The 21,497-nt window shown below is 41.2% G+C and overlaps 1 protein-coding gene across 1 annotated transcript in view; it reads left to right on the plus strand.

Annotated features, from left to right (window-relative positions):
- The window catches only part of LOC101163802 (AT-rich interactive domain-containing protein 3B), a 65,685-nt gene extending 45,503 nt beyond the window's left edge, over positions 1 to 20,182 (plus strand). The window contains exons 5-9 of the mRNA XM_011493975.3: positions 10,154 to 10,337; positions 14,158 to 14,417; positions 17,801 to 18,076; positions 18,170 to 18,262; positions 19,856 to 20,182. Coding sequence (XP_011492277.2) covers positions 10,154 to 10,337; positions 14,158 to 14,417; positions 17,801 to 18,076; positions 18,170 to 18,262; positions 19,856 to 20,046 — 1,004 coding nt within the window. The 3' untranslated portion in view covers positions 20,047 to 20,182. The remainder of the gene's footprint in view (positions 1 to 10,153; positions 10,338 to 14,157; positions 14,418 to 17,800; positions 18,077 to 18,169; positions 18,263 to 19,855) is intronic.
- Positions 20,183 to 21,497: the final 1,315 nt, after the last annotated feature.

The raw sequence follows: 21,497 nt of genomic DNA on the forward strand, positions 1-21,497 counted from the left end.
TTTCTATCATTGTTAGTAAACATCAAAACTGTTTGTTTTTGATTTTTGTAGCTGAAAAATGACTAAATTTTCTACTCTGAATGACCTTTTTTGGGAAAGTTTGAGGGGTACTGTGGAATTATTGTCAAATAATGAAGAATATCTGTAAATAAAAAGAAGTTGTACTAAAAAGATGGACATCAAGCCCTCCGACTGTGCACTGGCTCAGACCAGTGCAGTTCCACTTGTCTGACTTTGACTTTTTACACATCTGCGCAGTCCATCTGTGCACATCCTTAGTAAGGATCGTGCTGTCCTGATTTGCTTTTTTCTTCTTCTTTTTTGCCAACATTAAAATAAACTTTTTTATTATTGTAAATATTTTTAAGAGGTACCTGTTATTGTTACCATCTTGAGGGATACCTTAATGGATAAATGCTATACAATGCGTCTAGTGGAAGTAGATGCATTTTGCTCTTGCGGGCAACAGATCGGTATAGCGACTGAAGATATTTCTTTGAGCTTCTGGCCACAGCCACCGCAAAAGTTTGGTAATGAGTCCTTCACCACAGTTCGGCCAAAACTTTCACTCTTCTTCAAAACTCGAACGTCATTATCCAATCAGTGATGTCCCATAATATACCTACCTTATTTTTTTGGTTTCTTATTTTGTTTCATTTTTTTTAACATTTTATTTTTAATTTCCTGAAATCGCTTTTGTTTTCAACATTTTTTTTACCGTTTTGGTTTTTGGAATTTTTAAATTTCGACATTGTAGTTTTTTAAAAATTCCTTGCTTTTTCATTTGGGCACATTAAAATGTTTGCTGATGTGATTTGAACTTCAGGGCCACCGTAGCTTTATCAGCTTGAACTCTGAGCACCGGCTTTTATGAACAAACGTATGCAACACCTGCGTATGTACACAAAGATTAGATCTCCCGCCTTCTTTACATAACTAACAATGCAGCACTTTTGCAGGCAGCATTTGACCTAATTGAAGCTTTAGATGTCCTCTCGGCACAGAGACCGGTTAAACTGGTACATCCATATGTTTCACAAAGTTTTATCACCTTGAAGCCTAAAGCAACAAAAGTTCGTTAGAAAGAATAATCGTGTTTTTTCCAGATTACTGAACATTTCATCTGTTTTTTTTTTTACATTTTTTTATTTGAAAGTCTCAGAAATAGTCAGTTTTTGGAATCTATTAGAGAACTGAGAGTCCTCATATTTAGTGTGAAGATGGAAAAACTCTGTCTTGTTTCAGGTGTGGGAACTGCAACAGGTTTTTTGTGGTCGCTGTGGCTTAATGTGACAGTTAAAACATGAAGATGGGAAGCAAAACATGCAGAGAAATCTGCTTGGGTGCTTCAGTAAGTTGCGCAATTGTTTTTTTTTTATGTAAAAAGCAGTAAATTCAACCTAATCATGGACAGTAAAAACGTATTTTATTGAGTTGAGAACTTCTTGCAGAAATTACTATCTTCAAATTTGCCTTCATGGGAAAAACCTGAGGTCTCTGTTGAAATTAATACTTTTTTGTAAAACGTGAACAATATGGGACGGGTCAACTCCCACCTCCACCCTTCAGCCACTACGCTGCACGAGACACCTCTTCATCCCTCACACGTCCATCCATCCGTCCACCCGTCTTTGTTGACTCCACAAGGGCCGGCGCTGATCGGGGTCCTGTCAGTTGATCTGCTCGGTCTCTGGGGGTGGAGGAGACTTGGGTTACAGTTGAAGAGGCCATCTCACTTTTCGCGCCTTCCAACCGTTTCAGCCCCCCCCCCCCCCCCCCCCCCCCCCCCCCCCCCCCCCCCTAGTTCACTGGGCGACCCGTTTTTATGACCCGTGAAGAAAAGAGTCGTGTTTCTTTCTGTCTCTCCTCCCAAAAAGAAAAAAAAAATTTCTCGACTCGACTGTCATTATCGAGACGTCTGCAGTGGGAACTTTCATGTATTGGTAAAGATTTATTTGACGGAGGTCTGAATACATTAAAACAATTAAGTAGCAAGTTCTGATAACCTCCTATTTTTCTAAACTGGACTCATTACAAGCCATTTATCAACAAAAACTGCAATTTTCCATTTTGCGTATAATAAATATACCAAAAAAAAGTAATAACAAATAATATAAATGTACAGATTTTTTATAGAGCATTAAATACAAAGAATTAGACATTTAACAAATGTTATCTTCCTAATTATGTTTAAATATTTAAAATGTTATTACCCAAAACCCCGTAAAATGAGTCTTTTTATATATTTTGTTGGTACATATTAAAAGCTTATATATATATATATATATATATATATATATAATCTATTGATTTAATTTTGGGTTATAATCGAATACAATTATTGATCCCACTAAGGGGAAACTAGGTTTTTTCCTATTTACCTGTCACTACAATCTAAAATTATAATTGTACAACAATTGTTATTAACCTTTGTCTAAGGCAGTGTTTTTCAACCTTTTTTGAGCCACGGCACACTTTAACCTTGACTATAATTCCGCGGCACACCAGCATCCAAAAATCAAAAAGGAGAAACTCATAGTCTGTATTGATCTACAGCCCCTCTGCCAATTTTTCATGCATTTTTGTGATAATTGTGGCAAAAAAAAGCTGGAAGTTGCAGCTGTTTTTTCTAAAAGAGGTAACAAACGTTAAGTTAGAAGTTTTAAAAACTGTTTGATGTGTGTTCGTTTTGTTTTTTCAAGACGTCAAAGGAAGACTCATTTTGCGCCGAGACGCCGTCACTTTAACCCGATGCATCATGGGAGATGTAGTGCAATTAGCCGTCGAACGCAGACGGACTAGCGTCTCTGAGCTTCATGGTTTTGTTCACGTGTTCCACGGTCTGATACCGGATCCGCGGAAAGCTACACCGCTAAAAACGAGCTTTAGCTTGTATTTTGTTAGAACTGAGAGACTTTATGAGCAGAATCAGAACAAGGAAGTGAAGACTTTAACCACTTCTGATTGGTCAGACTGATGACGTGTGATTAAGTCTCCAAGAATGATTGATGGAGACAGTTAAAGCGGCGGGACCTTTCAGAAAACGGCTGAAGCTACGGCTAAATCACTGTACCTTCATTCTTATCAAAATGTTTTTAATAGAATCACTAAACACAAAGAAAAAAGTATTTTATGATCTTTTATATTCCTAACTACTCAGTGTTTTATCAGGGCCTGTTTGGATGAACAGAGAGCCGATATCCTGGAGATGGAAAATGTTTTTAGATCAGTTAATGAGGGCAATTTCCCACGGCACACCTGACCATCTCCCACGGCACACTAGTGCGCCGCGGCACACTGGTTGAAAAACACTGCTCTAAGGAACAATATTGAAATAAATTATATATAGAGAAGGATATGTATTCTTTTATTTAATCCATGTTATTTTGAGTTTTTAGGTCATTAATTTCTAAGCCATTTAAAAAAAAAGACTTATTAAAAGATTAGTTTCAAGATTCAAAGTGTTTATTGTCAAATACAACAGGGACGTCAAGTTTCAGTGCAATACCATTCTTACTTTGTACTTGTGCCAATGTATTTAGACAAATGCACATAAAATAAATGTAGTAAGAAAGAAAAACAGAAAATAAAGTATAAAAACAGGGAATGGAATAAGTTAAAGTCCAAAATAAAATCAAGCAGAAATGCAATAGTTTTTCGAAGTGCAACAACTTCTTAAAACACCTAAAAAACACCAAATATTACAGGAGAATTCATGAAAAATGATCCATGAACAAATATAAAGCAAAAAGATCCTTTCAAAACCTCTTGATACACAAGTAAAAAGTAAAAAAGTAAAAATAAAACACCTGGTGAAAAAAAGCTGCAAATCAGTGAAATAAAAACAAATCAGGATTGAGATCCTGCGAACTTCCACACTTTTAGTTTAATCCGCAAAAATGAGCAGATCTGGAAAAGTAAATAACAAAATAGCTTGTCAAACAGCTTGTAATTAACCGCGTGATAGTGTCTTTGTGAGCCGTCTGGCAGGTTTCCCGGCGCTGCAGTGAGATTTTTGTGCAGTTGACCTCTATTTGGAGGCCTGCCAGTTTTCTCTGTTACACCACAGACTGTTGACAAAAAGCCCGCTCCTGGGTTTGTCCCTGCAGGATTCCCTGCAAAGCAAATGAAAAAATGGAGACTTTATTTTAATAAGAAATAGAATTTAAAGTTTTTTTTCCATTAACAGAATAAAAATAAAAAAGTGCATTTCTGGTTCCTATCAGTGTTTTTTTTGTTTTGTTTTTTAAAGTCGTCCAGCAGGAGTTGGTGTGAGATTGTAGCTCATTGTCTGACGTCTGCACTACATCTGGCTTTACAGGATCTGCGTATGCTCAGCCTGTGTGGCCTCTCTTATTGTGACGGTGCAGAATTTCCCTTTCCTTTTCTTTTATTCAAGAATTATATATTTTAACAATTGTCGCCTTGACTGAATATTAGTCCCCTGTTTTTGTCTTGTTTTACATTTGTGTGCTGGTGTGCCCGCTTGGTTTGAGCGTCGTGCTTGAAATAGCCACGTCTCTATAGTGTAGCGTTACATTGAACCCCCCCCTTATGTGGCGAGTACATGTCTTAACACTTGATATGAATTAGTCTGTCGTGTGAGTGGCAGCTCTGCCTGCACTAAAGATAGCAAACTCCGTCTTCTCCAGGCTTTTTTACCTTTTATGTCCCTGTCTGTGCATTAAAAATAAAACAAACGCGCCCCGCCGTACATATGCAGGCCCATCATTTAAGCGTATAAACCGAACAGCCAGGGGCCGCCGCCGTAACGTAAACTCCCAGCATGCACAGCTCAGACACTTGTCTGTGCTGTCAGCGTGCCTTCGCCCCCCGGTAACGAACGGGAGAAGAAACTGGTCTTCCTGTTTCCCCGTCTCCCTTTAAGCAAATTTAAGAAATCAATACTCTGAGAGAAAGTCCCTAATGAAGGACACTTTTTGATATTTGGTTCTGGAACTATAAATATTTGCGAATTGAAACGGGAGTCGATCTGCCACGCTTCAGAGGAGAAGGACGAGGAGGAGGAGGAAGGTGTGGATGGGTGGTGGGTCCTCTTAAAGGGCTCAGCCGTGAGGCTGGGGGCTGTTTGTGTTGGCTGACACCTTCCTCACAGCAGTAATCCAGTCTTTCTCCAGCTGGATAACTCCTCCTCCTCCTCCTCCTTCCATCTTGTCCATCCAACAGGAAACCAAAAAAAAAAGAAAGACTCCTTCCTCCTCTGACATTCATCTGAATTCACCATCTCTCTTTGCGTCGTCGCTGTGGAGATCCGAGGAAGGGAGAAACCGGAAAAAGTGTGGGGCGGTTTGTTGCGTCTCCGCGCTCCGCCGATCAGAGCGAAACCTCACACCGACCATTCAGTAAAAAATTCATTTCCTATGTTTGCCGCTGTTGGGCTGTCACCCCGGCCCCTGAATTATTTAAAGAACGCCCATCAAGTGAAGTCAGCAGTATTTAATTTACCAGCATCAGGAGGGGGGAGCAATTGATTTATCATATCATTAATGCCAACAGCTGTTTCCTGCTAAAAATAGGTCAGGGGTCAGCTGGAGCTGTTACTAATTTGGTGGGATCATAATGAGCTTGATGAAACATTCTCCTTTTTTTTTGTTCTGTTCTGTTCCAATTTCTTCCGTTAAATCTCTCTTAAATGCTAACAATGAAAAAGCACATTTCTCAGCACGCACGTCTTTACAAAACGTTTAGCATGCGAGCGTTAGCCGGCCTGGCGGCTCTGAAGGAAGGGCTCAGGGAGCGGTTCAGGGGGCCCTCAGCCGAGGCACTTCCCACCAAGGTGACCTCTGACCCCTGGTGCCATTAATCACTAGGCTCCTGATGGCCATGTCCCTGGGGTAAAATCAGTCCGGGGGCAAAGGATGATGGGAGGTGAGGCCTGCAGCCAATTACAGATTGGCTCATGGCAGCCGTGTGGACAAATCGGGGCTTTGCTGAGAAATGAGCGACCCGGCCGTTGCCTACTTAAGACTTGGAAAACAATGAAATGGTCCGAGTTGAAGCTGCAGAGGAGGAAGGGAGCATGTGAGGAAGAGGAGCTGTGCTCTCCTGATCGGCAGAGATGTTTTGGGCTGGTCTAATTAAGCCTATTAGAGCTGAATGTCTTCAGGGTTAGAGGCAGCAGATGTTGGAGAGGAAGACGGGCAGAACATTGATGAGGGAAGTCTGGCTGACCGCCTGGGTGTTGCTAATGGGATTTATGCTCAATTACAGTATTATCTAAGTTGCGTTCGTGTGTGATCAGGAATGCAAAGCCTATCTGATCTACTTTTTTTTCTGCTGGAGAAAGGCTTCAGATTCTTGTTTTTCTGGGTTTTCTTCTGCCTCCTGTGTGCTTAAAGGCTCTAAAGGGCTCCTTGTGTTCGCTTGAAATCTGATTGTGAGCCGACAGCAGATGGTGACAAAAGCCTGGGCGTGAATTAAAGACCGACTAACTGCTGGCCTGTCACTCTGGGGCCGGTGCCGATGCGTCTCTCCTGTTGTGCTGTCATTGTTCAGGAGCGGGCCGGTATGAAAACACGGCTTCCTGCTGACCTGCACTTTAATGCACACATCAATAAGCCCCGGCTGATCTCTGACCCCTCCGGTTGTAGTAATTGTTTAATGCGGGATTGATGTCCTTTGCTGCAGCAGATAATGGTGAAGCGCGCCTGTGGTTCGGAGCAAACTCTCCTCTTCCCAAAAGCAAACTTGCTCGTCTGGGTTTTCTTTTTCTTTATGCATAAAACAGAAAATATGAGTCCATCTCTGAAAACTGAATCCAAACAAAACTGCAAATAAACACAAAATCAAGAGCTTTTGTCAAGTCTCTAGTTTAAAATCTTAATAGAATTAATATATTGGACATAACTTTTCAGTAGAATTTAATGACTAAAACAATACATGTTGAATATTGACCAAAACCATCTTTATTTTTAATGAAATACGTTTTTTTCTTTACTTTACATAAAATCTTTAAGCAGAAGTTTCAGCCTTTTTTCAGGAACCAGAACCAATCGATTTAGGGAAACTGAAAGCTTTGATCTTTTTTAACTGCAGAAAAACAGAAGTTTGAAAGGAAACCAACATTTACCTATGATTTTATGAGACATATGTATCCTGAAATGTGTCATTCTAGTCTCACTATAAGACTATTAGGATCAAGAAATAAGGTGGACTCATATATAGCGCGTAAAATAGGACATATTTGGGGAAAATCAGTAAAAATAAATATCTACAGTGAAGAAATAAACTTGTCTTGGAAGGAATACATGCTAATTATTTCCAAATTGGCATAATAATGTATACGTTAAAGGAAAAAACCTCGTATATTCTATAATTTTGAACTTGTTTGGTGAAGGACGTTTCTTCCAGTGTGGCTTTTGAAAATTCCTCTAAACTGGGGGAAAATAAAATAAAAAATACGAAAGGTTTTTCACTTGCTTTAAGTGAAAAATCTGAATTTATCTTGATGACATTCTTTAAACAAGTTGCTGTCCTGCCCTTTTGGGACAAAATAAATCTTAAAATTAAATAAGAAACGCTTATATTTAGGTAAAATTGTTTTGGTTATTTGGAATTTTTATGTCTTAAAACAAACAGTTTTACCAAAATAGTGTTGTATGTTTAACGTAAACTGCTTCAACAAATATGTCCTATTTTAACTCGCTAAAACATTATTTCTAGACCATAATTATCCTAAAAACACAGTAGAATTACACATTTTAAGATCAATTTGTTTTAAAAAATTATATGTAAATTTCTGTGCTGCTGTTAAATGAGGCAAATGAAATGTTCTGGTTTCCTTAAATCAAGAGATTTTGTTTCCTGAAACAAAGACTGAAATTTCAAGTTTAATGTTGAAATTAAAAAAAAAAACTTTTTTCATTTGAGATATTGCTTAAAAGATGTTTTTAAACAAGATATTCATTGTCTTGAGTTGTTACATCTTTCCTAAATGTTAGTTTTGTCTTTTATTAAGTGTAATAAATATCTAAACTTGAAATTAGACAAAAGTACTTGGTGAGATTTTTCTATTTTGCCGTATAGATTTCATATTTTCTTTTAAATGGATCTACAGAGACTCTTTGAGCAAATTCATGAAGTGTTGATTTTTGTTTTTACTTCATTTAGGTTTTTTTTAATATAAAACCTCAAGTCACCACTAAAGATCAGCATAAATACAAAGGAAAAACCAAAAGTCCTGCTGTTTAAAGATTATTATAATCTAGTTTAAAAAAGTACAAAAAGGGACTTTTTTTTAATATGAAGAAAAAAGGTCGGCGTTGGCCAATCTCATGTTAACAAATCTCATCCATTAGAAAACAGCAGGCAAAAGTGAGGAGAGACGACTCTTGACCGTCTGCAGAACCGACATCTGCCTCAAAAAACAGCCCACCCTAGAAATACATTCTTAAAATTTTAAAAGAATTCTTCAAATAAACAACAAAAATCTACAAAAAAGGTCTTACCAAAAATTCTTATTTTACAAAAACAGTAAGGCAAGTGTCTTCTAATTATTTTGCTTTTGAAAATATTCCTTGATAAGATTATTTTTCTTGCAAGAGGAAAATAAGAATATTTCATATCTTTTTACTCTTTTAAGATTCAGTTTTTGCAGGACAGCAGAACCGGAGAGACACTAATCTAGAATAAAAAGAGCTTGAAAGGAACAACGATTGAAGCATCTCCAGGCGACCGCGACCATAATCTATAAAAAATGCGGGTCTTAAATTAATGCCAGGAGGAGTTTGAAGCCTTTGCTTTGCATTTAAAATCCAGGAATTTGTGAGCGGACATTTCAGATAGGATGGAGCTTAATCACACACTGCTTTTGTTTTGTACGTTTCTCTTAAATATGATCTGCTTTTTACAGACGACCAATAAAAGACATCGTCACAGATTTTAGCCTAAAGATTGAACCCTAACACCTTTTAGTGTCAAATCACTGCACTTTTATTTTGAAAATCTGCTTGATTTCCTGTGAAACTCATTCTGCATAGATGGATTAACATTCAACAGATGGTAAAGTGACAGAAAATGTGTCTGGACCTCCTGGAGGTGCAGCTCCCTGAATGCGTTTCTACCTTTTTTATTTTACCCAGAATGCTTCACTTCCTGCACCGTTTTACTGTCTTAACTCCTGTGACAAGTCCATCTTGTCGGCAGAAATGGCGTTGTCCAGCCACGACATGCGAGCAGGAGATAAACGGCGAGCCGCGGGCCTCAACTCACACCCACTTATCATTTATTTGCCGAGCTATCTCGAGTGATTTTTTTTTCTTTTTTCTTTTTTTAGGTGACCAACTTAAAGTAGGGCATAGGTGAGGAGGTGGGGGGCGGTTCAGAGAGGTGGGGGCGGGTGGTGCTTTGACAGCACTCTCACCCTTTCCTGATCTCCACATGTCCATGTGGGCCCGCGGCTTACAGGCATGTTTCTAACTTAAGGAAATGAATCGGGGCTAAGCTTCATGGCCTGATCACTTTTTATAAAGTCATTAATGGTGGGAGGGGGGAGATTAGCAGCGAGGACAAATCTGTGGGGCTGTGGTGCAGCACCAGTGCATGGTGGGGGGGGGGGGGGGGTAGGATTTGCTCTGGACAATCCTCTAAATGAGCTTCATTACCCCCCCCCCCCCCCCACACACACACACACACACACCACCACCACCACCACCCATCCTCTGCCGCCTATAGATTAGCAGGTTGTCACAATCCCTACAATCCCCTCCTCCCTCCTCATGTTTACACAATTGCACATGCACTTTTTGATTCTGCTGCACATGGGAACCAACCCCGCCCACTCCTTCCTGATCACCCCCCCCCCCCCCTCCGCACACATGCCCCTCCAGATAAGCTTTTGACGAGATTAATGCATCTGTATCAAAAGTCTAGAGCCGCTTTGCTTTGTGTTGTCGGCGAATCCCCTTTTCCAGGTCAGGCCAGATTGCCTTAACGGGGCTAATATGTTTTCGAGCCAAATTTAATGGCCATGCAGTCATCCAGGTCGCCCCCCCCATGCCCTCGTCAACATAGCATCCTGACAGCTCCTAAATCACGCGACGTAAATCCTACGTTGTAAAAGCTCTGGTGTGTGTGGATGAATAAAACAAACGGGTGTGGATTCATTCACGTGTTCGTCTCCTCTCCGCCACAGGAACCCCCGTCAACCGGATCCCCATCATGGCCAAGCAGGTCCTGGACCTGTACATGCTCTACAAGCTGGTGACGGAAAAGGGAGGCCTGGTGGAGGTTATCAACAAGAAGATCTGGAGAGAAATCACAAAGGGACTCAACCTGCCCACATCCATCACCAGCGCCGCTTTCACTCTGCGCACACAGTAAGCCTCGTCCCAGCCTGTCTCTGCCAAAAATGAAAAAACAAAAAGGAGCGTTGCTGTGAAACTGAAACTGCCTTCATATAATTTATTATTACTCTCATTTCACCTGTGACGGTTTATCACCGGAGCTACTGGCTCTATCAAAACCGGCTCCTCACTCATCACCTGCAAAAACAGAACCCTGAGAAATAACCCAACAAATCTTCCAATTGGAAAAACTGTCTCTAAATAAGTAAAAAATCTGCCAGTGGGGTAACAAAAAATGGTCTTGCCAACATAAAAAGTTTTTCAATTCTAGTCCTGAAGACTCGTTTTCCCAAACGTAATAATTCTGCTGTTGAAAAAGGTTATTTTTTCCTTGCAAGGCAGAAAACATGCAGTGCTAAAAGAGTTGGCCTAAAAACAGGAAATGATCACTCATTTTAGGAAGAAAATCACTAGAAAGTAGTAAAAGTATGCAGCAAATCAATTCTACTGAACCAGAAATCTTCTAAAATAAAAAATTTAGAAACAAGGAGTTCCACACGCATCGAAAGAAGGAAAAATAAGCAAACTGTTAGATAGAATTACTACAAATTGAGTGTTTTCCAGCCCAATAACAAGTATTTGTTTACTAGTTCTAAGCGAATGGTTTGTATTTTTTGAGTTTTTATTAACCTAATTGTAGTTTATTTTGATTAAAGTGGCATAAAACTGGTATAAAAAGTGGAAATGACTCATTTTAGAATCAAATGTGAATAAATAGAGAATACCATTTGACTCGTCTTAATTAATCCTCATAACATCTAGAACTAGCACTTATTCTTAAAACATAAATCTGCATTTTTTTTCCCAAAATAGTGACAGTGAATACCAGAATAAAAAAAAACATTTATTGAACTTTAAAACAATGTCCTTAAAATTGAAATGAAAATATCAGTGCTGTGAGTTAATACATAAAATAAAATGCATTTAGATGTCTCTTAAACATTTCTTAAATGGGGCAATTAGAATTGTTTTTGAGTCTTAAATCAAGTTTTTCTATTTTCAAGAGTCTGGAGGAAAATGATTTTGACTCATTTTGATAATAATTTCCTTATTTCTAGATCCGACCTCTCAATGAGACAAAAGATTCTGAACTGCTGATTTTGAAAAAAGACAAAAACTGAATCTTAAGAAAGTTAAAATTTCAAGAAAAAAATATTTAAAAAAATCTTTCTAGGAAAATTTTTCAGTAACAAAAAAGTCATGATTTAGTGACTATTTTCTTGCCCCACTGGCCAACTGTTTTGCTTAATATTTTTGTTTTCATATTTGAAATTTTTTTGACTTATTTTAGGAGGCCTGTTTTTGCAGTGTAGAAAGAGTCACACATGTATTTGTGTTTGGTGTATTGTAATGTTTAAGTAGTTTGCAGTGCACATGGGTGAAGGCGGGGTTAAGGTGACACCTCGCCGTCTCCTCCAAACAAATGTATTTTTAATGTCGTTTTTGTGTTGCCTTCCCCGTCTAATGGACGCCGCTGCTCCTGCGTCTTATTGATCCCCACCGCCATAATGCAGTCAAGCGCTCATCATACGAAAGTGTTTGTTTATGGGATGGAAAAATATAAGAAGAGCCGTTTAGGTGGAGCCAAGAAAGGCTTTCATAATCGCAGCAGTGTCTATTCTTGTTACAGGGAAATCTGAAATCGTCCCCTTAGGTCCCACCTGAGCATCGTTTTCTGATGAAAAACACACCAGGAGTGATTAAACTCACCAATTTTTAACTGTAAACGTTATTTTGTACCTCTTTAGATACAAGTGTAAACAGTTTATTGATTTGAATTGATTAAATCTTTGCAATTTGATGTTTATCAAATAAGAAAATGGAGGTAAAGTTAGATTAAGGCAAAACGGTTTGAAAGGACTCAAACAGAACTGAAGTTCATGTCCCCATGGATTCAGGTCTCGTCAGAGTGCCGTCGTAAATGCTGCTGCATGTACGTGCTCGTCTGAGGGTCTTTTTCACGTAGAATTCAGTTGAGTGTGTTATCATGAGCGCCTCCTCTAATCCCCACAACACAAGCGTCACCTGATGACGGTGTGGGAACGCTGTTGGCCTTTTTTGAAACGTTGCTGTTGTGAAAGAGCAAAGCGGAGAAACGCAGCCCGATTCTGTAGAAGAAGCCGTAAACCTCAGAGCAACTTTGGAGCAGAATGCTCTTCGCTCCTCCTCAATAAATCCGTCAAAACATAGAAGAGCAGGTTTAATTTCATGTGTTTTAACAAAGTATATAGCTCACTACATCAAAGAACTTATAGAAAGGTCACATTTTTTGGAATATAATTGGATTTTTTTTCCACTGTGATAAAAGTCCCTCCCTGAACATCTTTTAACCCTTGTGCTATCTTAGATGACCCCACCCTTACATTGACGTGTTCTCCCTACCATGACAAAGGTGGATAAAGGTGGAAAGATTTCATGTAATCCATGGACACCAGTGAAGATCACAAATCATTGAAGAAAAAAGGTTCAGCGCACTGTCTAGTGGGTCTAGATGACCCCACTCCCAATGTTAAAGTGCCTAGGATAGCACAAGGGTTACTCGATTTTTAAAGCGTTCCCAGTGGTCTTTTAATTATGATTATTCTGTTTTTAGTCCAAATCCAAAAACCTCTGTCGTTTTCTAGTACATAGTTTCTGCAGAGCGGCAGGGAGTTGTTTAGAAATTCCCTTCTGAGTTGTGGGCGGGACTGTTGGTGCAGAGCAAGCCTGACCTCATTTCCCATGATCCCGTTGTGTACACCATGGTGTACACGCTCTCCCACTAGTTTACAGCCCCTCACAGAAACACTCAGAAATCCACATTTTTTGAATAATTTTCTTTATATTTGTCCTTCATCGTGAGAAAAATGCCAGAAAAACACAATTTTCATTGGAGTGGGTCTTTACATCAACAAAAAATCACTTGCAGGATCTTTTTTTGTCATTAGATATGAATAATATCAATCATACTTTGGGTAATTTAGTAAGTTTGTGTTCACAACGATGTTAGTTTAATATTGTCACGAGTGTTAAGGAAGAAAATATACTCATGCCTCTTTTCCGCTGAGCTGTACGGTTCAGTATTTTTAGCATTTCCACTATGAAATATAACCATAAAGCCGAACTGAACCGTACCATTTTTAGGCCCCTGTTGGTTGTAGGTCCATAGAAACATGGAACGGACCGGTTAGGGTAGAACTACTGTTGAAACCCGTTGAAGAAAGCGGCTGTATTCCTCTTCGCCGCCTGCAATCTTTTTTCAAACATTAAATGCTTTGTATCTATAAAGTATCATTCTAAATCGGACCGCACCGCTAAGTAGAAACGAGGCTTTATTTACCCACTATCGCAAATTTGACTTACACATTTTTAACATAATGTCACTGATTATAAAGACTTCATCATCGACACAGTTTACATTATTTTAATACAGCAAGTGGTCATTTAAAATATTGAATAACAATAGATGAGCTATTCGCTCCGTAAAGTTTTGAAAAATAGCACAAAATTTTCCCGCCTAAAGTGACTTCATGGGAGCAGCCATTTTGAAATGAGCAGGAAAAACCCTTCTACTGCCCCTATTGGAATGATGATGAACTACAGGGCTGAAAACGTTGAAGTCATAAACCAATGTTTTTTTAAGAAAGTTTGGAACATGCTAAGAAGCTGGGGGTCTCCGCAATTAGTGTATCAAATATATGAATGTTTATATAGGAAAATAATGAAAAATACTTGTTTAGTTTTGTGTTTCTTTCTGTGTGAATGTCTGTTTTTGCCCCAGTCTCATGCCTGTTTGTGCGTCTCCGCCCCTCAGGTACATGAAGTATTTGTACCCCTACGAGTGTGAGAGGAAAGGGCTCAGCTCCCCTGGCGAGCTGCAGGCCGCCATCGACAGTAACCGCCGCGAGGGCCGTCGCCCCAGCTACAGCAGCAGCCTCTTCCGCTTCTCCCCCTCTCCCAGCACCGCCCCCCATATCCTCTCTCCTCCCAAGATGCACCTCTCCGGCTTGGGTGCAGGGACCTCTGTGACCCTCAACGGGCTGCAGGCCTCACCGGGACCCTCCATGAAGAAAGGTAGTCACCAGAACTCTGACCCTCCCAAGGAAATATTTACTCTTAAAACTGCAGAGTTTGACTTTTGAAACGTTGCGGGGCAGAAGAGGGCAACATTTTCCACCAGCGTGTTGTTGTCATAACAACCGCAGGTGAAAAAATGATGGGCAGACCTTTAAACACCTTTTAGGTGTGGGAAAAAACAGCTCAACCAGTCCTATTAATTTAAAACACATTTAACATTTGACTAAAGTTCTGTTCAGTAACTGAGACAAAATCAATAAATCAAACATTAAAAACATGTCATATGAAGATCGGACACCAGTTCACTTATTACAGTTTGGCCTTATTGCAATAATCTGGATGGATTCTGATGATTAAGCAACATTTTTGACCCAGTCACTGCAGAAATGAAGGAAAACATCTAATTTAAAGCAAGGGTTTTTGTTTTTCTGCATTAAAAAAAACTAATTTGAAGTCAGGCAAAGAAAAAAAAAGAAAGTTTTTAAACTATAAAAATTCGAAACTAATATTTTCTTGAAACCATTGCTTGTGTCTCACAAATGTGGACAAAAAAGCTCAATAACTTGGAGTTCAAGTGTTTCTTTCAACTTTTTCACTGCGTCTGTTTTCCAGATGGAGAAAGGTGGTGGGGAGGGAGCCAGAAGTTCTTGTAAAAACATTTTGGGGGTTAAATGAAATCTGTTTGTCATAAAGTGAAAGTGTTTGGAATCACATGTAGTTTCAGGAATTAGGGCGAAGGATTTTCACCAGGTGGCCTTTTATTTTGGAAGGGGTTAAATAATTGGATGAGAACTGGAACCAACACTGGGTGAGAAACAGAGCCAAAATCTGGAGAAACACTACCCTCTATTGGTGCAGGAGAAAACTGCATGTGCGTTACAAACACTAAAAGAAATTCAGTTTTACAAAACAGAGTATTAGGGTCACTGTAAAAAAAGCGAAACAAGCAAATACATAAGAAAAAGTCCAGTATGTCCTTGTTTGTGCAGTCTATCCTTGTTGGTGCGGTCCATGTGTGTGGGTCTGGTCCATGCGTGTTAGTCTGGTCAGTCCGTGTGGGTGCGGTCCATCTGTTTGGGTGCGGTACATGCGTGTTGGTGCGGTACATGCGTGTTTGGTGGAGTCCATGAGTGTTGGTGCGGTCCATCCGTGTGGTTGTGGTTCATCTGTGTGGGTGCGGTCCGTCCGTGTTTGCGTGTCTATCTGTGATCGTGCTGTCCATGTGTTTGGGAGCGGTCGATCATTGTTGGTGCGGTCCATCCGTGTTGGTGTGGTCGATCCGTGTTGGTGCGGTCTATCCGTGTTGGTGTGGTCCATCCGTGTTGGTGAGGTCCATCCGTGTTGGTGTGGTCCATCCGTGTTGGTGCAGTCGATCCGTGTTGGTGCGGTCTATCCGTGTTGGTGCGGTCCATCCGTGTTGGTGAGGTCCATCCGTGTTGGTGTGGTCCATCCGTGTTGGTGTGGTCTATCCATGTTGGTGTGGTCCATCCGTGTTGGTGCGGTCGATCCGTGTTGGTGCGGTCTATCCGTGTTGGTGCGGTCCATCCGTGTTGGTGAGGTCCATCCGTGTTGGTGTGGTCCATCCGTGTTGGTGTGGTCTATCCGTGTTGGTGTGGTCCATCCGTGTTGGTGTGGTCGATCCGTGTTGGTGCAGTCCATCCGTGTTGGTGCGGTCCATCCGTGTTGTGGCGCAGTCCATCCAGGTGTTTACCAGTCCGTGTGAAGTGGTCGGGCCTGAGGCCATGGAGAGCCTTCTCCCTATTACTGCTGATAAATAACATGCTTCCCACATCGGGGGAGGGGTGGGGCGGCCCTTTATGAACTTTGAAGCTTCCAGTCCACATCAAGAGGATCCTGTTGATAACTGTCATTATGCCGCCGTGTTATCTGATGTCTCTTTGACTCGGTTGGAATGTGCCTCTGCTGTTGACCCCGACAGTATCCATGCGTCTCTGACTAATGGGCTGCACTTTTACATTTTTCTGAGATAAAAACGATGGAGCGCGGCTGTTTTTTTCCGCCCGTTGAGACTAAAGTGGGTGGAAGCTGAGGCTTGAACCATCATGAATCAGTTATCTGTCCAGCTGCACACAAACAGGTTCGTCTTTGATGGGGAATATAATGGCGAAGATCTGCATTACTATAAATAATAAGGCTTTTTGCCTTATTTGAATGATTTAGAGAATCATTTTATTTCAGACAAATTACCAAAGTAAAAGCATCTTTCCGGTTGAAAAGTCACTTTTTTATTTCATCGATTCTCTGGATTATTTGTCTAAAGGTTTTCATGGAGGATCCAGAAGTTTCTGTCAAATATGAGACGAGTTTTAAGCTACGCACACTCTGGGCATGTAACGCCCGTTTAAGAACACGCTATACGCCCACTGTGTTCACACTGGAGAAGCGGGGAGGGCCTTCTTCGTCTTTTTCTACTAGCGCATGTCCGCCACCTACAGTTACAGCTCTACTCCGATAAATGAAAGACTTGGTGTGATAATTCCAGCCGGGCACAAACCACATTCATACAACGCCATCCATACGCCACTACCAAATCTGAGGCCCTGATTGGCCAACTTTCAACGTCTGTATTGGTGCAGTCCATCCGTTTTGGTGCAGTCCATCTGTGTTGGTGCGGTTCTTCCGTGTTGGTCATGGTCCATCCCTGTTTGCTTGTCCATCCATTCGCTTGTCTATATCTGTTTTGGTGCGTTCTATCCATGTTCTCGTGTTCAATGACTGCGCATTTTGTATGTAGAGCCTGAAAACAATCTTCAAAGTGTCTTAGCTACGTGTAAATGTGAAAGTGACCTGCGTTGTTGATGGCGGTGTGAACTATGTGGATTTTGCGCCGCATTGTCTCCTAAAAGTTTCTTTCTGACTTGAACTCTGACCTCAACCGATGTTCTGCTTCTTTGACCACCTCCTGGATGAATCCTTGTTGCGTTCTCAGAGTCACTTTGGTCGCTCCTGAAGAGGTTCTTCAATTGTTCCTGGGTTCCCCTTTTTGTTGATGATGGTTCCCTCTTAGTTCTCTGAGTTCAAAGGTCTTACAAATGTAGTCTTAACCTGATCAGACGGATTCTTCTCACATTTTTTCCTCTGTTCTTGTTTCTTTTTTAGATCTTTGAATGTGCTTCAGTAAAGATGAACTTTAAAATCACCTTTTTAGATGCTGTAGTAAAAAACTTTGCTCGTGTTTTCATCTTTTGGCGGTTGTTCTAACAGCCAGTTGCAGATGCCCGTCGCTGTGATGTGCTTCTGTCTTGCTGAAGGAGGATTTTCAGATGAATGAGTCAGGCTTCACCGTTACAGCTCCCCCAGGAGCAGAGGCAGAACATTCTGGCATTGATTTTTTTTCTTTTTCTTTTCCTGTCTTCCAGATGACCTGACCACCTCAATGATGGCTGCCAGAGCTCCCATAGCGCTGCCTCTGGCTCAGCAGCAGGTTGCCGGTTTGGCGAGAGCCGCCACGCTGGAACAGCTGCGAGAAAAGCTGGAAACCGGCGGAGGAGCCGAGGGTCCGGAGAGGAAGATGGCCCGGCTGGCTGAGGAGCAGCAGCGTCTGATGCAGCAGGCGTTCCAACACAACCTGCTGGCCATGGCTTCTCAGATGCCCATGAACCTGCGCCTGGCAGCTCCTGCTGTCGCCACCAGAGGTCAGTGTTGCTACGTTTACCCTGCAGTCATTTTCCTTGTAAACTTTAGAAGAAAAAGATCATCATTATCATTATTCTGTTTTTGTTATTCAGAGGAGAAGCAGCAGGATATGTCCCTCAGCATCTCAACCAATGGGAACGCCAGCATCACTGTCTCAGTGGAGGTTAATGGGACCATCTACTCAGGTGAGTTTCTGCTGCAGAATTTCAGATTAGCTGCATCATAAACATGAAAAAGCTTTCGCAAATAACGTTGGAAAACTCTACCAATGAGTTGTATTGCTAGAGATCCTACTTTAGTCTGTTACCATTACCCAAGTTACGTGGAGAGCGAGCGACACCATAATGGAAGGGCCTGTAAACAGTGAGAGCAGATCTAGTAAAAAACATAAAATGCTTCATTTTTGTCTGATTTTAAAAAGAAAAAAAAACTCTGTCCATCCCAAAAAACAGACCCAGGCCATGGTATTAACATTTTTGTACAACGCGCAACAGATGAACATTTTAAACTTTTCTATAAATAAATATGTTAATATAAAGGAAGCACAATGCATTCCTGATGCAAGGTTGTAATTATATATGAATCTACACACAGACTTGGATCTACACAAACTGTTAGACTCCTTGGCCTAAAAATCTGTTGCTGCCTTCAATTAAAAATATGTGAAGGATGCACAATAAAAAATAAGCGCACGCCGTACATGTTGGATGGTTGCTTCAGTGGAGTGCGTTAATTTCTGATGATGCACAGTTCAAAGGCCATAATACCACTTATGCCATGCTCACTTACAAAACAAATAAATATTCAATCAATTTTTTGTTTTTTCCGGTTTGGATCACATTTTTACAAAAAGCGGACTATTTGAATATTTTGGTGCGACTCATTGCCATGATGGTAACGGCCTAGCCGTCACCGACCGTGACTGCAGCGGCAAAGGAAAGCGATCTATATGCTGATCGTCAGGATGTGTTAAATAAAGCCTCATTTCAGAGAGAAAGTTCACCTCTTACAGCTTGTTTTTGTCCAGATGTTGAAGCAAAAGCTTGTTTTAAAGAAGCCTGCGCAGTGGAACATTTAAGATATGTGACCAGAACTTCTGTTTTAGTTTTTCTTTTATCGCTTTTTAATCCACACCCAGCAGCCAATCAGAATCCAGTATTCACCCAGACCATGGTACTGTATTTCAACATTTTTACCTGCATTTCTTCAGTGTAAACACAAAAAAGAAGACACCTGTTGTTTAATATCAAGCCTTTTGTACAAAAAACCCCCACAAAGTTTGTAATACTTTATTCCTTTTTTTAAATGATTTATTGTATCGTTGGTTTACAGTAGACACTTAATCTGAACGGCTCATCTGCTGCAAGAATTTAAGAGTTCTGTTGTTTTTCCACATTAAAATAATCCAAAGTGAACATTATTAGAAAATTCTACCTGGTTGGTCATATGTCTTTGTGTTTCCACACAGTGGACTGGAATGATGGTTGATCACTTTTTGCTGACATCACGCGTCTGTTGTCTGCTGTGAGGCACTCGGTCGTTCTTATGTTATAGTAAACTAAACCCATGCCTCAATCCAAATGGTATTTTCCAATATTGATTATAATACATCTTTTAATTTTAAAATCGTTTAATAAAGGTTGATTTGATTCAATTCCGCCTGGTTGGATCGTAGGAATAGAATCAAATTAGTCGTTACACCCCAAAAGAAAAACCAATTAAAGCTTCAAATCCTAAATCCTAAAACCGTGTTAATGGTCTGTATTGGTTTCCTGCAGGAACCCTGTTTGCCCAGAAGTCTGGGGGGGCCCCGGGCCCCGCTGTGCCTGCCGCTGCTTCAGCCTCCCCTGCTGGAACCAGCGCCAGCTTTGGCTTCTCCGCAGCCCAGGCTCAGACCCTCAGCCCCTCCTCCTCCACCTCCTCCAAGGGCCCCGGCTTAGCTGAGGCGGCCCCCGGCGGGTCACCCTAACTCCACCCACGCCCTCCCTTTTTTTTCCTCCTCTCCATGCTCCCCGGGCCTCCGCTCCTCCTGGGAGGCTGCAGCATGAGCATACAGTAACCGATAAAAAAAACAAAAACAAAAAAAAAAACTGTTGCACAACAAATACCTCATCAAACCTGTCGACCTCTTGGCTGTCCGATTATGAAACTAGAGCCCGAGAAAATTCTGCGTGGAAACACAAGAACTGCTATGCATTTAACACACACACACACAAACGAATCAACCTCACACACATGCTAGACACAATCAGTTCAGCCAAAACCCACTGACAGGTGTATTCACAACTGAACTTGAAAAGTTTTATCTTTAGGACAATTTGTTTGTTGGTTGCCATTTTGTTGTCTTCTTGATTTTGTGTTTTAGAAATGATTTAAAGTTGTTTTTTTTTCTCTTTTTACATACCTCAAATCAAGTAACCTGCAGTGGTGTCTTTACCTCAGGAGCTATGGTATATTTAACCTGAATCGAACTTTATTTTTGTATTCTTTTCTTTTTTTTTTGACCTCGTTGCAATTGGGGGAAGTCGGGGGGGTAAAACTCTCTCGTCACCAGAACCAAATGTTCAGAGCAGCCACCTTGACAGCAATAGGCCCCTCCCCTCGGCGGCGGTTGTCTTTCGTCACGCGGAGGAACGGTTGGATGCTCCGGATCAGCAGAGAGATAAATACCTCATGTCCCAGCTGGCCTCTTGGCGGCCCGATGCGAAGGTCTAGAGTTCAGTTTAGCGCACAGATTTTTGGGGAACAGCCGCTTTTACACAAACACACAAACACACACAAACGGGTGACACTGGGTCACCTAAGGCTCCCACCCCACTTTCTTTTTTTTTTAATGTCTTTGGTTTCGTTCTTCCAGCTGTGGCTGTCAGGGCGGGACCTCCACCTCGGCGGTGGGTCTTCTCTGCTCTGGGTGGGGTGGGGTGGATTTGGGGGTGGGGGGGGGTTGTCTTTCTCAGGAAGCAAAGCGAGGACGGCGAGGAGTCACTGTCGGTGTGAAAGGTGACAAATGCACAAGACTGCTTTCAGGAATACCTCATCAGACTCTCTGCTGCGGGGAGCCACACTACATACCTCGGCTGAAAAGCTTTCCGGACTCGGCGCCACAAGTCCTGCCTGAACTGAAACTGACATGGACCCACACTGCGGGGGGGGGGATAACGTTTTGGGAAAAGGCTTTGCTATCGTCTGTATTTGCTTGTAGGACCTGTATCGCGCTTGTTTCTTTTTTGGATGGGAGGGGTTGTTGTCTAAGACGGGGAGGGGTTATTCTTTATTATATATATATATATATATATATTTTTTTTTTTTCTTTTATGTTGAAAAAAGAGGAACAGAAGAGTTATTTTCTCTCTGAACTCGGACGCTGCAGTTCATATGCATGTGTACAATCACGTGACCAGTATCATGGCGTCATCCTCC

The sequence above is a fragment of the Oryzias latipes genome, chromosome 3 (genome assembly GCF_002234675.1).
Source record: "Oryzias latipes chromosome 3, ASM223467v1".
In the NCBI taxonomy this organism is placed as follows: Eukaryota; Metazoa; Chordata; class Actinopteri; order Beloniformes; family Adrianichthyidae; genus Oryzias; species Oryzias latipes.